The sequence below is a fragment of the Pipistrellus kuhlii genome, unplaced genomic scaffold (genome assembly GCF_014108245.1).
Source record: "Pipistrellus kuhlii isolate mPipKuh1 unplaced genomic scaffold, mPipKuh1.p scaffold_m20_p_31, whole genome shotgun sequence".
Classification (NCBI taxonomy): Eukaryota; Metazoa; Chordata; class Mammalia; order Chiroptera; family Vespertilionidae; genus Pipistrellus; species Pipistrellus kuhlii.
This window is the reverse complement of record NW_023425531.1, coordinates 2,590,632-2,606,497: the sequence shown is the minus strand read 5'-3', so window position 1 is coordinate 2,606,497 and position 15,866 is coordinate 2,590,632. Positions and strand designations below refer to the sequence as shown.

General features: G+C 54.1%; 1 protein-coding gene across 1 annotated transcript in view; it reads left to right on the top strand.

Annotated features, from left to right (window-relative positions):
- The window catches only part of OTOA (otoancorin), a 65,299-nt gene extending 49,888 nt beyond the window's left edge, over positions 1–15,411 (top strand). Inside the window, exons 23-28 of the mRNA XM_036460365.2 lie at positions 1,190–1,345; positions 7,846–7,988; positions 8,163–8,299; positions 8,740–8,837; positions 12,611–12,806; positions 14,935–15,411. Of these exons, the coding sequence (XP_036316258.1) occupies positions 1,190–1,345; positions 7,846–7,988; positions 8,163–8,299; positions 8,740–8,837; positions 12,611–12,806; positions 14,935–15,005 (801 nt within the window). The 3' untranslated portion in view covers positions 15,006–15,411. The remainder of the gene's footprint in view (positions 1–1,189; positions 1,346–7,845; positions 7,989–8,162; positions 8,300–8,739; positions 8,838–12,610; positions 12,807–14,934) is intronic.
- The last annotated feature ends 455 nt before the right edge of the window (positions 15,412–15,866 follow it).

Sequence of the window (15,866 nt, the reverse complement as noted above, 5' to 3'; positions counted from 1 at the left end):
ACTGCCCTCCCCTCTTGGCCCATAACTGCCTCTCCCTCAGCCCTGCCACCATGGCTTTGTCCAGAAGAACATTCAGAAGGTCTCCTGGAAGGTCTTCCAGTCTAATTAGCATATTACCCTTTTATTAGTATAGATAGAGGCCTGGTGCACGAATGGGGGCTGGATCAGGGTGGGGGTTCCCTTGGGGAGTAGGGCAGCCTGGGTGAGGGGCCGTTTTCAGGCTGGTCAAGCCCCCTAGTGGGACCTTCTCCCCATGGGAGTGTGGCCAGCCTGGGTGAGGGCTGATGGCTGTTTGCAGGCTGGCCACACCCCCTTCAGGTGGGGTGCCTGGCCAGTCTGGGTGAGGGGCTGATGATTGTTTGCAGGCTGGCCAAGCCAACAGCGGGGACCCTCACCCCATGGGAGTGTGGCCAGCCTGGATGAGGAGCTGAGGGCTGTTTTCAGTTGGCTATGCCCCTCACCTCCCATGATCCAGGCACCCAGCCCCTTCTTTTTTTTTTTTTTTTTTTTTTTTTTTTCAGTGCCTTCTTGAGTGGAGGCCAGGGCTAACTGGAAGCAGATATCTGGGATTTATTTATCTTCTATAATTGAAACTTTGTAGTCTTGAGCACAGGCCAGGGTCAGCCAGGGCGGGTGGGAAGCTTGGCCTCCTCCATCACCGGGGGCAACCCAAGCTTCCTGCTTGCTCCAGCTCCATGGCCGCCACCATCTTTGTTGAGTTAATTTGCACACTTGCTCCTGATTGGCTGGTGGGCATAGCGGAGGTACTATCAATTTGAATGTTTCTCTTTTATTAGTGTAGATAGCCAATTTCCCCTTTAAGAAGCCTGTACTACCGTAATTTATATTCTCAACATCAACAAATGAGGGTATCCTTTACCCCATATCTTTCCAGCACCAATAAACGCTCATTCTTTTTACTCCTTATCAGTACCATCGGCCAACGTGGTGTTCTTTGATTGCTGTTAATGTACATTTTAAAAAGTTATGACTGAGAGGGAATTTCCCCCGTATGTTTACTTATTCTTTTAGGAATTTTCTGTTCATATCTTTTGCCCATTTAAAAAACAAAATATAATCATCTTTTTCTTAACGATTCACAAAAAAGTTTAAATATTAAGGAGGTTTACCCTATGTCTGTTTTACATACTGTCGGTAAAGCTCAGTCTATGCTTTCTTCCCTCTGAAGGTCTGGGACACGCCTTCTTACTGGAAAGAACACCACATCGTCTCGCTGGGCCGCATTGCTTTGGCTCTTAACGAGAGTGAGCTGGAGCAGCTAGACCTCAGCTCCATCGACACCGTGGCTTCCCTAAGCCAGCAGTCAGGATGGACCCCAGGACAGGTAGGCAGATGTTGCTGCACAGGACGGTGCCCAACAAACTCTGCCCCCCCGTCCAGGTGGGGGTTCCCTTGGGGCGTGGGGCAGCCTGGGTGAATACTCCATCATCACTGTCGTTTTGAATCTGTTTTTATCGAGTAACCTTTCTCCTAATTATGAGCCACGTTTTCTTATGTGTAAGTGTAATAATTTTGACTGGCTGGTGGGCACTGTGAATTTTATATTTTGAGGCTTGATTTAGTTATACTTCTTTGAAAAATATTGGGCTTTGTGCTGGGATACACTGAAATTACCTGCAGATCAGTTTGATTTGGGGGCCTTCCTTTGGAAGTTGATAAGGGTGAGCGCGGAGTGACCTTCAATCTGCGGTTAGTTTATCCCCATGACTGAGATGTGGTTCTGAGAAGAGTGCCTAACAGCGCTCGGTGTATTTCAAGGCCTCTCTCATCAGGACGGTGGGATGTGGACTCTCTCCAGCTCCACATGAGCCCTGAGAATTGTCCAGCCCCTGCTTTCTGATGCCTCGGCCTGACATTTACGTGGAGTTTTGCTTCCTGTCTGTGTAGGTCAGTGCTCAGCTGACTTGAGAAAGCCTCCATGCAGATCTCTGGGGTGAGCTGTCTGTGCAGGGCTTCCCTTGCCAGCACTTCCTCACCAATTATGGGTGCTCCGACCTCTGCAAACATGAACCTCTGTACCCTCAATAAGCTGGACCACTGGGCGTGTTTGGGTTCCCTTCCCTGCTCCATGGCCTGGCAGCTGCCTCTGGGCAGTGAACAAGGGCAGTTTTAGGGGTCACCTTAGTTGCTTTGCTTTTCTCAGGATTATAGTCCTGTGCTGCTTGTTGTACAACATCTGAAGACATTCCTTCTATGTAACTTATTCAGTCTTCTTGTTTTTTGTTGGAGGACGAGTCCTGTGTCCGTTAATCCTTCATGTGCTAAGAAGTTCTCTCCAGAACTTGTTTCAATTGGAGGGAGTTAATCCACTGTATTGCCAGCGAGGGGGTCACAGCCGCTCTGTGCTATCTCATTATCAGGGTCATTGTTAGCACTGGGCTTACACATGATCTAATTAGCAACCCACAAAAACTACCCTTCCTCATCAGTCTTTGAAAAAGTCCTAGCATTGCCCTGGTCGGTTTGGCTCAGTGGATAGAGTGTCAGCCCAAGGACCGAAGGGTCCCGGGTTTGATCCCAGTCAAGGGCACATGCCTGGGTTGTGTGCTTGATCCCCAGTGTGGGGTGTGCAGGAGGCAGCTGATCAATGATTCTCTCTCATTCTTGATGTTTATATATGTCTCCCTCTTCCTTCCCTTCTGAAATCAATAATAATAAAAAAATCTCTATATATAAAAGGCTAAGTGTCTGTGATACACAGTGACCACCAGGGGGCAGACACTCAATGCAGGAGCTGCTATGGCACACACTGGCCATTTAAAAATAAATAGCACCATGGACCCGGCACCGACAAATTAAAATTCAGCTTCCCCCAAGTAGGACATAAAACCCACCACCACCCTGGATGACCCTCCACCAAGTCGCAGCCAATGCTGCCAAGATCCCATGGTGCAAAATGTGGCCCACAGCCAGCCCAGCCTGGAAACGATTCCTGTGGGCGCAGGGTAATGACATCACATAGCAACGCCCGGCTTCCTCTCCCTGGAGACTAGCTTCCTTGGAGTTTCTTCAGGCTAGGTGCAAACATTTGACAATTTAACCAAATGTTTGTGAAGAATTTTCCTGTGCCTCATCTCATTTGATCCTCACAGAAGTCCTGGAGTAGGTAGATAGGAGACTCGGTAGAATCCTATTTTCATTAGCTGGAAAATGGAGATTTAGGAAGTTTAGAAACTTGACCCGACTGAAAAGAAGTAAGAAATGGTGGACCTTGAAAATGACTTCAGGTTTTCTCACTCCACAGAATATAGTAAAACACTGCTGCAGTTAAATATTTCACCCTTTGTTCTCTCTGTGTGATCTACAATAATCTACTTTATGTTGATATTTACTGCTGTGTTGCTGACAATTACCTGAAAGAGAAGTTGGGGTGCTTCTCTGGGTTGGAAATAAGTTTAGCTAAATCAGAAAGCAGGTCTAATTAAGCAAGTTTATTCTATCTATATTATAAAAGGCTTAAGTTGACTCACATATGAGCGATACATATAAAGCCAATCGCATGCGTGTGTTTCAGTCTGTCATTGTTGATAGTGAATTTGGTTGACACTTCTATTACAGAGAGAGGACAAATAGTAATATTAAAATATTTCTTCTAATTAATTTCCTTTCAATGTGCACAAATCTGTGCACCAGGACACTAGTCCTATAAATTTAAGAATAATATGCAAATTGTATCCTCGACTGGGAATTTGATTGGAATTCAACCAGGAGGGGTTGGTGTATGGTAGGCTTCATACAGGTCCCGAAAGGTGTCTGGGTCCTGATCCCTAGAACCCGGTGTGGCAAAGGGCTTTGCAAAGGTGATTAATTTAAGGACCTCGAGATGGGGAGTTATCCTGGATTGTCCAGTGAGCCCTGTGTGATCATACGTGTTCTCCTAAAAGGAGGCAGGAGGGCCACACACAGGCGCGTGATGATGGGTGTGGAGGACAGAGACTTGAGGTGTGTGCTGCTGGCTGCAGGATGGACTGAGTCAGGAGTGTAGACAACCCCTGGAAGCCAGAGGCAAGGGGAGCACTTCTCTCGAGGCTCCAGAAGAAATGCCCTCCGACCCACTTCAGGACTGAGGACCTCAGGGACTGTGACAGAATACATGTGTGTGTGTTAACCCATTACATTTATGGTAAGTAGTTAGAGCAGCAAGAGGGAATACATACTGAGCAGTTTGTCAAAGGCATGGTGTCAACAAAGAGAGAACGGATTCAGGGCAGGCAGGGGACACTAAGGCTGAGTGGCACCCCCCAAATAGGACACCTGTGAATTGTGACCTCTGGAGCTGGGTGACGTGGAGGCCCTGGCCACGAGGGTTACATGAGCTAATACATGTGAAACACTTCACACAACCCCTGGCACACAGCATTCAATGAAAATTAGGTGTTTTCATTGTTAGCACCAGCATCTTCATTGTTGTCATCATTACACTTCCTCTCTCTCTGGCAGTTGAATGGTCTCCGCATTTGCAAGATGAGAAACAGACGCAGCAATCAGGTTCTTTCCACTCTGACATTCCGTAGTTCTGGGGTTCTGTGACTCTCAAACCGGTTTTGACTGGTTTGAGAAGTTCCACACCACATTTTGATATTAAAACCTTTCTAGTCACATCTGGGAGAAAGCAGAAAAACATACCCAACTTGGAAGCTAGAGTATCTCCTTTTGCAGCAATTTTAGTTTCCATGAGCCGCAGTGAGATTTGTCAATATGTTTGAAGAAAATGTGCAAACCTAATATTTGCTTGTGTCATTTGTGCTCAGTCCCTTACCATTAGCTGTCAGTCAAACCCTTAAGTGCATGTCCTCGATTAGTAGACCTGGTGGAACTACATTAACAGCGAGTTCAGCTGAAAGCCAGCAGCAGGAGAAATAACATCTTCTAGAAGCTGGCGAATGAGCAGAGCTCAGAGCTTACAGGGTTTCATTTTCCAGTGCTTATTATTGCCTGAAAGTATTAGAATTAATCGTGGTGGGATCATTACAGATACACTATGTTTTAGCTCAGCACCGGGCAGGCTGAGCATGCATTTTCCAGCTCCCAGTGGCAAGGACAATTTAATACCACATCTTCAAGTCATTTGTTTAAATTGTATTTTTGCACTTTCATTTTAAAATGGGCATGCCTGATAGTTGGAGGAGCACATATTTCTGTGAGCCAACTAGTGAACCTGGCTGTGAAGGCTTATCTCTACCTTTTCTCTGACCTGGCGCCTTCGAGAGGGCAGGCTCTGGGGTCCACCTGCGAGTCTTATCCCAGGACTATTATTTGCTAGCTGTGTAACCTGGGCTCAGTTACCCAATCTCTCTGTGCCTCAGTTTCCTCATCTGTGAAATAGGGGTAATATTCATGCTTACTTTGTGGGGTGGTTGTGATGATTAGGGAGGTGGGGTATGTGACGTGCTGGCACACAGTAGCATTCAGTATTATCAGCTAGTATTTCGGGTGCATACAAATGCCAGGCAAACACACTGCAGTGTGCGTGTGGTGCCACTGAAGTCCCCCATGGAACTGTGAGCTTGGTGATCATGGGGGCAACTTCCTGTGGAAACATAGGAAATCTCCCTGAAGCCAATCCACCACGTGGAGGCAGCATCGGATGCCATTTCCCAGGAGTGCACATTGCCTACCGCTTCCATCCCTCACCGTTCAGCCGCCCTTCACTCTCATTCTCCACTGAGCGCCAGGCATTGTGTTGGGTGCTGGGGATACAGCAGTGAACTAGCTGGCTAACGTATGTATCTTTATTGGTTCTACTTGGTGATACAGACAAAAAAGGTGAGTAATCAAGGTGGAAAATTGAAAAAATTGTGATAAGTGAGAAACATCAAGTGGACAAAGTGCTCATAGAAATAGCAAGGAGGGAGGGTAGTTGAGAGGGAGATCCAGGCAGGCTTCTCTGAAGAGGTAGCATTTAAACCAGAGAAATGGGAAAGCAACAGCCACATGGAAACTGGAATTCCATCGCGACAAGTCACTTTTTTTAAATATCCCAATCATTGTGCAAATTTTCCGCGCTGTCTGGATCTCCTGGTATGAGGGGGACGGACTGATGCTAAAGGAACATGGAAGTTCAGTGTCCCTGTGATCCTCACACCCACTCAGGAGGCGTGTGTCCTTGGCTGTCTCCTCCCACTTGGCCCTGTGAGCTCTCGTCCTCTTGTATCTTTGTCCCCCCCCCCCCCCCCCCCCCGTACCCCCACGAGCACAGAGGGACCAGACTTTCTATGCAGCTCTTCTCCAGCAGATTGACCCGGATCCTTCTTCAGGGCCAGTGTAGGCAGATCAAATACACATCAGGGCTCATTTCGTTACAAGTGGCAGGAAACCCAACTCAAAGTGGCTTGAGCAAGAAAAGGAATTTATTGATTCCTATAACTGAAAAGTTCAAGTATAGAGTTCCTGTATGGCTAGATCCAGGGACTTCCACACTATTATTAGGATTCTGTCTCTCACCATTAAAAAAAAAATTATTGATCTCAGAGAGAAGCAGGGAGAGAGAGAAAGACAGAAACATCAATGATGAGAGAAGAGCCATTCATTGGCTGTCTTCTGCATGCTCCACACTGGGGACCGAGCCCACAACACGGGCATATGCTGTGACCCGAAATCGAACCATGACCTCCTGGCTCATAGGTCAATGCTCAACCACTGAGCCATGCCGGCCAGGCTCCCGCCATTTTTTTTACCCAGATTCTTTTTTGGTTGGCTTCATTAGAGGCAGGCTCGTTCTGTGTGATGAGTTCTAGTAGATTCAGGTGTTTCTCCTTCCCAGGTCCAGTCCAGAGCAAAGAAAACTTTCCTCTCCTAGTTATGCCAGCTAAAGTCCTGGTAGGTTTTGCCTGGATCACATGTCCCATCTAGAACCAATTAGTGCAGTCCAGTTAAGAGATGCCTTAGCCGAAACCAGTTTGGCTCAGTGGTAGAGTGTCAGTCTGCGGACTGAAAGGTCCCAGGTTCGATTCTGGTCAAGGGCATGTACTTGGGTTGCAGGCACATCCCCAGTAGGGGGTATGCAAGAGGCAGCTGGTCGATGTTTCTCTCTCATCGACGTTTCTAGCTCTCTATCTCTCTCTCCTCCTCCCTGTAAAAAATCAATAAAATATATATTAAAAAAAAAGAGATGCCTTAACTGGTCAGGAGCAGGCCATGGAATTGCCCTCTGGAAGGGTCGTAAACAGTGGATGGCTTGTGTAGAACTTCAGGGACCCTACACATCAGCCCCCTTACAAGAAAGTTCATTGAAGAGATCCTGTGTTTTTCCAACACCACAGCATTTGATGTGCTGCTCTCTGGAGCTGAAGAATGAGGGCAAGTTATGTAGGACCTGAGAGAAAGAAAAATTCATTTTAGCTCAGATAGTGAGGGAAGGCTTCAAGGAGAAGATGGCATTGGATTTGAACCCCCCAAATGAAAGGATGGTTGAATTTTCAATAGTGGGAATGAGGAATGGCATTTCAGATGGAAGGACTGATCTGAGCACAGGCACAAGGCAGACGAGGGTCAGGTTTTGTCAGAAAGTTATGGGAACAGATACTGAAAAGTGTGGATCCTGATTCAGAACTTCAGTGTCCAAGCCTTCTGAAGGTTATGAGCTACGGAAGCAAAGCAAGGAGGCAGTGCCTTTAATGCTGGTGGAGCTCGCAAACACTTCACTGCCTGCAGACGTCTCTGTAGATCAGAGCGCAGATGCTGAGGCCAGCTGGTGCCATGGTTTGGGATGGGCACTGGGTCAAGGAGTAGGGTTGGGGGTCCATCAGGAGGCTGCTGAGTTGCCCCCTCAGACCGCTTGGTTATCCCTGGGAGCTCATCTCCTAGCCCTCTTCATTTCCGTAGGCCACATCCATCCTGCACGGCTTCCTGGAGGACTCAGGCTACGGCATCCAGGATCTGAAGAGCTTCCACTTAGTAGGACTCGGTACAACTCTGTGTGCCATGAACGTCACCGAAATCTCCCTTATAAAGATCTCAGAATTCAGGTAACCAAATTATAGTGTGCAACAGGCCAAGGATGGATGGGTCGTTCCTTCAGCAGATCCTGTGCTTCTGATGCTTGGCCACACTTCTGGGCACCAATGGGGTTAGCTGGGTCCTTTTCTGGTGCCGAGCTGACACCTTTTTTGGCTCACGCTATGTCTCTCCCTCTTAACCAGGGTGGTGGTGGCCAGAATCGGGACCCTGCTCTGCAGCACCCCTGTCTTGGCCGAGTTCAAGAGGAAGGCAGAAGTTGTGTTTGGGGATCCCACCAAGTGGTCCAGCTCTGTCTTGCAGGAACTCGGCACTATTGCCGGTAAGAGTCACTTTGACCGTGCCCTTCTCTTTTTCTGACCTTAGACCTGGGGACAGGAAAAGAATCCCGGACATCTGTACAGTTCCAGTAAAACCTGGATGTCAGCGCATGAAGTTGCAGAGGGTGGGGTTGCAAATCTGCCCTTTGAACAAGCTCTCTCAGCAGTTCTGTGCACCCAAAGTGGTTTAGAGTGTGATGGAATGGACTGCTGAATAGGTTTACACCGGATCTCAAAATGCACCTTCTCAGTGTCCATTTCATCGTAGGAGACCCATCAGGCTAACGCAACCCCCACTGTTTCCCCGCGTTGATTAGGACAGAGTTCCCAGGGGCCTCCAGGGTCTTCTGTAGGAGGGACACGCACCTCCCACTGCATCATTCATAAAACAAGTTGTGTTTCGCAGTCCTGAAGCAAATCCTGTGGTTCCTTTTCTCCCCAGCCGGATTAACGAAGGAAGAGCTCCGGGTGCTTGACAAGGATCTGATGCCGTATTTCCAACCATCAGCAATCAGATGCCTTCCTGCTGAGATATTCAAAGTAGGTCCTTGCTTCTTAAGGGAGCTGGAGCTTGACCCCATTTCACACCACACCAGGAAGCAGGGCGGCCCTGCTCCCCGGGCACCACTGGCTTCTGCTCAGGAGCCAGTGGCGGACCTGTCATAAGATAACTGCATTGTTTTTCAAGTTTTTTTCTTAAACGTTTAACTTATGTTTTAATTGTATTTAGTTATTTATTTTAAAATATTGTTTATTACTTTCAGAGAGGAAGGGGGGAGAGAGATAGAAACATCATTGATGAGAGAGAATCATGGATTGGCTGCCTCCTGTATGCTCCACACTGGGGGTGGAGCCCACAGTCCAGGCATGTGCCCCAATGGGGGACTGAACCATGACCTCCTGGTTTATAGGTCGATGCCCAACCACTGAGCGACACTGGCCAAGCTAGTTGTATGTTGTTGTTTTAAGTTGCATTCTCTTCATAGCAAATGGCACTGACTTTCTGTTAACAATGACATGACAGGTCCATATTCCCTTATCCCCAACCCTTGGGGACAGGTGTTTTATAGAACTCAGAATTTTCTAGATTTTAGAGAGATCACTTCATGACTGTACAGTATGTAACTTCACAGCCCCAGTGGTATCTGGGAGGCACCAGTAAGCACATACATTGCTATTTCTGTGAGGAAACTGATACTTCTGGCCAGGCACACTAATAGACTCCAAATGACTTCACATCAGTTTGTCTTAAATTTTAGAAAAAACTTTGCATTTGCAGACTTTTTTGGACTTCAGAGTTAGAGATGGGGGATTGTGGTCCTGGGTAATATTTCCTTTAAAAATACATTTCGGTAAACACATGGAATTGATTTAGAGAAAGGTGTTTAAAAAGCCACAGCAGGACAAGCGACAGCCCCGCATAGCGCGTACGGAGAGGGAGGCTTGGCCACTGAAGCCGGGAAGCTGGGGGCGCCGGGCAGGCAGGGGCCCTCTCTTCTCCCTGGGCGCAGCTGCTCTGGGGGGACCGGCCCAGGCCGTCTTCCTTGCTGGCTAATTGGGATCAGACACCTGAAGGAGCTTAGGCAAACTCCCATGATGCCTCATCATTGGTTCATTTCAAGACACGCAGAGCCTGAACCATCCCCATGCCCAGGACAGCTCCCACAGGCAGGCGCCTGGCTGCTGGGGCAACAGTCAGAATGCTGCAGCTGCTGACTGGCTCATGGCTGGCATGGAGGGCGGCCTGTGCCTGCTTCCCGGCTCCGGCAGGAACTTGGAAATCCCTACTGACCGCCTGTGCCGGCAGGCCCAGCGCACCTGGCATGGCCGGGGAAGGGAAGCAGTGTCTCAGGGCCTGGAAGAGACCTCTGGGTGCAGGGCTGGGAGGGTGGCGGGACCTGGGGAGGCTGCTGGGCTCTGGCACAGCAGGGCAGGGTGATGGGGGTGCGGGGGGCTCAGGCAGGGCAGGGTGATGGGGGTAAGGGGTGCCCAGGCAGGGCATAGTGATGGTGGTGTGGGGTGCCCAGGCAGGGCATGGTGATGGCGGTGTGGGGTGCCCAGGCAGGGCAGGATGATGGCGGTGTGGGGTGCCCAGGCAGGGCAGGGTGATGGCGGTGCGGCGTGCCCAGGCAGATCAGGGTGATGGGGGTACGGGGTGCCCAGGCAGGGCAGGGTGATGGGGGTGAGGGCCCAGGCAAGGCAGGGTGATGGGAGTGAGGACCCAGGCAGGGCAGGGTGATGGGGGTGGGGGGTGCCCAGGCAGGGCATGGTGATGGCGGTGTGGGGTGCCCAGGCAGGGCAGGGTGATGGGGGTGAGGGCCCAGGCAGGGCAGGATGATGGGGGTGCGGGGGGCTCAGGCAGGGCAGGGTGATGGGGGTGAGGGCCCAGGCAGGGCAGGATGATGGAGGTGAGGGCCCAGGCAGGGCAGGGTGATGGGGGTGTGGGGTGCCCAGGCAGGGCATGGTGATGGCGGTGTGGGGTGCCCAGGCAGGGCAGGGTGATGGCGGTTGGGGTGCCCGGCAGGGCAGGTGATGGCGGTGCGGCGTGCCCAGGCAGCTCGGGGGATGGGGGTACGGGGTGCCCAGGCAGGGAGGGTGAGGGGGTGAGGGGGGCCAGGCAGGGCAGGGTTGATGGGGGTGGGGGGTGCCAGGCAGGGCATGGTGCGATTGCGTTGTGGGGTGCCCAGGCAGGGCAGGGTGATGGCGATGTGGGGTGCCCAGGCAGGGCATGGTGATGGCGGTGTGGGGTGCCCAGGCAGGGCATGGTGATGGTGGTGTGGGGTGCCCAGGCAGGGCAGGGTGATGGGAGTGAGGGCCCAGGCAGGGCATGGTGATGGCGGTTGTTGTGGGGTTGCCCAAGGACGGGCAGGTTGATGGGGGTGAGGGCCCAGGCAGGGCAGGGTGATAGGGGTGAGGGCCCAGGCAGGGCAGGGTGATGGGGGTGGGGGGTGCCCAGGCAGGGCAGGTTGATGGGGGTGTGGGCCCAGGCAGGGCCCATGGGTGTTGCGGAGTGCCTGGGCGTGCAGGCTCCTTTCACTGGAATCTCAGAGTGAAGTGTGGGCAGCCGCTTTGGATTTGTTTTGTGAGACACAGTGGCCGGAGGTTCAGTCTGGCCTCGGGGTGTGGAGTCAGCACCCCTAGACAAATGGCTATGCTTGTGGTACAGACTGCTAATGGTGGGTCAAGGGGAAGCCGAGCAGCCTGGGCCCGCACATGTGCATGTGCGTGTGCATGTGTGAGTTTGTGTGTGCAAGTGTGTGTGTGTGTAGAGAGAGAGGAGGCGATGCCCCAGGCAGGACAGGAGAGAGAAGGGGGGAGAGAGGAGGAGGGAGGAGAGAGGAGGGGGAGGAAAGGGGATGGGGGTAGAGGGGAGGGGGGAGGAGGGCGGCGGAGGGGGGAGGGGAGAAGCCCGTCCGCGGGAAGGCGCGATGGCGACCCCTGGCGGCACCCACCGGGATCCCGGAGTGAAGCGGGGGGAGCAGGGGTAGCCTGAGCTGTGTCCTGAGTGGGGCAGGGAGGGTTGACTGGAGTCCAGGAACACACCTCCCGGATGGGAAGGAGTGGGGAGAAGGGGAGGGGAGGGGAGGGGAGAGGAGGGAAGGGTGAGAGAGGAGGGGAAGGGGATAGGGGAGGGGGGTTACAAGAGGAGGAGGGGAGAGCAGAGGGGAGGAGGGTAGAGGAGGGGGTTGGAGGGGGAGGAGGGAAGGGGGGAGCATGAGCCCCTCCTGGGACCATGGGGCCTTGGAAAACCAGCCATGAAGTCCGTGGCCTCCGCACACCCGCGGGAACCGGAGCCTCCTCAGAGCTGAAGGGGTTCAGAAGGCGTGTTCCGGCCGTGGGAGACCCCGTGCGCGCAGAAGCCCCCACGTGCGGTGCCCACGCAGACACCCCTGGGAGACCCCGCACCCCCCACCCCCTTGGGCCCCGGTGCCCGGTGGACCCCGCGCAGAGAGGAGCCTCCGGCCACCACGGCGCCCACACTGAGTCCCTGCCTCGCCCTCTGCCCGCCCGGCCCGGCGCTGCACGGAGCCCTGGGAGCCCCTCCGCCGGTGCCTGCGGGGAGTCTCCCGGAGCTCACTGCCTTAGCTCCAGGGACCTGGACTCGGCGCTGCCGCCCAAAGCCCGGCTAGAATTCTGAGGGCTGCGTTCATCTCTGGGCTATGGTAATGGTTACGGATGGGAAGTCGTTCCGGGTTTGCATTTTTGGAAATTTGCTTTTAGAAAATACTTTCTGTAGCGAAAGTGTCTGATTTTAAGGATAAACGGTAAAGCGGGCACGACAAGGTACCCGCGGCGCTGCCCTTCCCCCGCAGGAGCTCTCCGCCCAGCAGATCGCGGCCCTGGGCCCCGAGAACGCGGCGGCGGTGACCCCGGCCCAGCGTCGCCAGCTCCGCGCGCCGCAGCTGCAGAGCCTCCAGTGGACGCTAGACGGCGCCAAGACGCGCCCCTCGCTGGAAGCTCCCCCGAGCGCAAGCCCCAGCCAGACCCCGCCCTCCCATTCTCGCCCAGGTGAGCGGACAGCCCCTGCCCACCCATCCCTGGTCCTCACCCGTGTCCGCTCCGGGCCTGGGCGGGAAGGGCCAAGATGCAAGCTCACTGGAGACTCTGCCTTCAGAGAAAAGTCCTGTCCACTGAACACGTGACAGTGACTAAACGCCCCACTGCACGTGGAAAATATTTTTAATGATTCTTTTATTGATTTCAGAGAGAAAGGGGGAGGGAGAAATAGAAACATAGATGATGAGAGAGAATCATCGATCTGCTGCCTTCTGCACACCTCCTACTGGGGATGGAGCCCGCAACCTGGTCCTGTGCCCTGGCAGGGAATCAATCCCAGGACCCTAAGTCTTCAGGTGGATGCTCTATCCACTGAGCCAAACCGGCCAGGATCAGGGCAGCTTTTAAAAGCCGCCAGTTTCACTGGCCTCATCCAGAACACACTGGATTAGAGCCGCTTACGACCAAACTCACTCCACTGGTGCCTTTGCCTCCTGCCTTCCCACTGTGTGGCATTAATTACCAAGTCTAACCAACACTCACTGGGCACCTGCTATGTGCGGGCCTGCCGTCGGGGCTGGGAATACAGAGGTGAGCACCACAGGCCCAGCTGTCTTGTAAATGAGCAAGTGATTTCCCAGCTGGTACGGGCAGGGCAGGGCAGGGCAGGGAAGAAGCGGCAGGTGAGTGAGCAGGGGCTGAGCTGAGTGGGTATGGGACCTGGCTTCCTGCCGTTCCTCCTTGCCTCCCCTCCCCCCTGCCCACTTTGTGATTCCTTCTGTCTTTACTATCCCCGGGCTAAGTCGTGGGGAAACAGCTGTGAACAAGCCACTCGTGTCCTCCACCCTCAGAGTGTGGGGCCGGGAGACATGGCGCCCAGTGGCGGGAGGCAGGTGCAGTGGGGAGCACAGGCATGGAGGGAGCACAGGGGAGAGGCGCTGCCCTAACGGGGGACCCTGGGGAGGGGCCATGGAAACGTCCCGAGGCGGTGAGGGCCGGCTCAGTGCCACCCAAGGTGGGGAGACAGATGGGTGCTCAGCCAGGTGAGGGGTCCCGGTAGAGGGAGCAGCTTGAGCAAATACCCAGAGAGAGAAAGAGAATGTGGGCTTAAGCCTGCACTCTGCCTCTCCCAGCCGCCCCTCGGGCTGGCACATAGGGGCTCCCAATTGCTGCTGCCGCAGTGGCCAGAGGTGGCGCTTGTAAAGCGGAGCCCTGCTCTGGGACTTTCTGTGATTATCTTTAAAACGTTAAATGCAATGTGCATACATTTAGAGATTACTTTTAAATGTTGTGGCGTTTTTTTTGTGTGATACACACAATAGATGATACATGTTTCCAGCGATGTAAGGCCTGAAAAGGGATGCAGTGACCTCCCCTCCCCCCCAGCCTGCTGCCAGTGTCCTGAGCCTGGTGCGGATTCGTCACCCTGGCCGACCTCTGCGCTGTGACCCAGCTTACACACTTTGTTCTGCGTCCTGCATTTTTCACCGGGACAGTCCCGTGTCTGCCTGTAGGGCTGTGCAATTGCTGGTTTTCTGGTGCCATAACTTTAGCGAACTAGGTCCGTGCAGACGGGGTTCATGGGTTCTGCTTGTTCTGTTTTAGTGCTGCAAAGGACGCAGCAGTGACTGACCTGGTATACTTTGCTTCCGTTCAAGTTGCAGGAGCAGCTCTGCGCGAGGGGCAGCCGGGGCGTGGGTTTGGCAGTCCTGGCTGATACTGCCACGTCCCTGGCAGAGCAGAGAGCGGCCGGTGTGCCCTGAGCCGGCAGTGCGGGAAGTGGCCAGGGCCTTGGCAAAGTCTTCCCTGCAGGTGCTCAGCTGGGCATGTCCTAGACATCTCTCCCTCCGTCACGCCCAGGCCTGGGCGGCTGGCCGTGGCAAACATTCCTAAACTTGCTTCCTGCTCTGATTCTTAGAATTCAGATGCCTGGGCCTTGCTGAACCGGAATCTGCGGGGGGGGGGGGTGGGAGGGGGTCTGCGTTTTTAACCAGCTCTGCAGTGACTCCTCTGTGAGGCAGCTCTCGGGAAATCCTCACCCTCCAGTACCCGCTTTGGGCACCATTCCCATTTAGGACGGAGGAGTTGGTGTGTGCCTGCCTGGCTGGGAGACCCTGTACTTCCCTGTGTTTCCTTGCAGGGGCCTCCGCCTCCCGGGCCCTTTGGCTGGGCTGCCCGCTGCTGGTCCTAGTGCCCACGCTCCCTCGGTGAGCCGCCTGCTGGCACTCCTCCACTGCCCACGCTGTGCAGCAGGCCTCGCCCAGAGCTGCCACCAGAGCGGCATTGAATGAAGGTCCCAGAAGGCCACGCTGGCTCCTGCTGGGCCCAGGCCTCGGCCCCATCCAGCCTCTCACCGGCCAGGTGGACGGCAGCTTTCAGGAAGGGGGTCGGAGGGGGCTGCCATCGGCCTGAGGACCTTCCCGCGGTTGCTGCCCTTTCTCCAGGGAGAGGCAGACAGCAGAGCTCTGCCATGGCCTCCCGCCCGCGGCCCCGGGGCTCCAGGCTCCCCTGGCTCCTCAGCGTCGGCAGGGCGGACACGGTGACCCGGCTTCCTGCCCGGCTGCTGCGATTCACCGGCGTTTCGGGGCGTTCCATTGCTTGGGAATTAAAACCTTTAACATGATTCAACATGAAATCGGTTCTGAAATGTGTTTTTCAGACGCCTGTGTTCCGCCCGGAGTAGCCCAATGGACGGCTGGTTCCCCTGAGTTCTCTACTGGCGGCCGTGGCCCAGCTCTCCGGGCTGGGGTGGGGTGGACTGAAATGAAAGGAGCTGCTGCGAAGCCAGTCACAGGGAGAGCCAGGAGGCCGTGGCCAGGAGGCCGTGGCCAGGAGGGCCGTGGCCAGGAGGCCGTGGCCAGGAGGCCCGTGGCCAGGAGGCCGTGGCCAGGAGGGCCGTGGCCAGGAGGCCGTGGCCAGGAGGCCGTGGCCAGGAGGGCCGTGGCCAGGAGGCCGTGGCCAGGAGGCCGTGGCCAGGAGGGCCGTGGCCAGGAGGCCGTGGCCAGGAGGCCGTGGCCAGGAGGCCGTGGCCAGGAGGCCGTGGCCAGGAGGCCGTGGCCAGGAGGGCCGTGG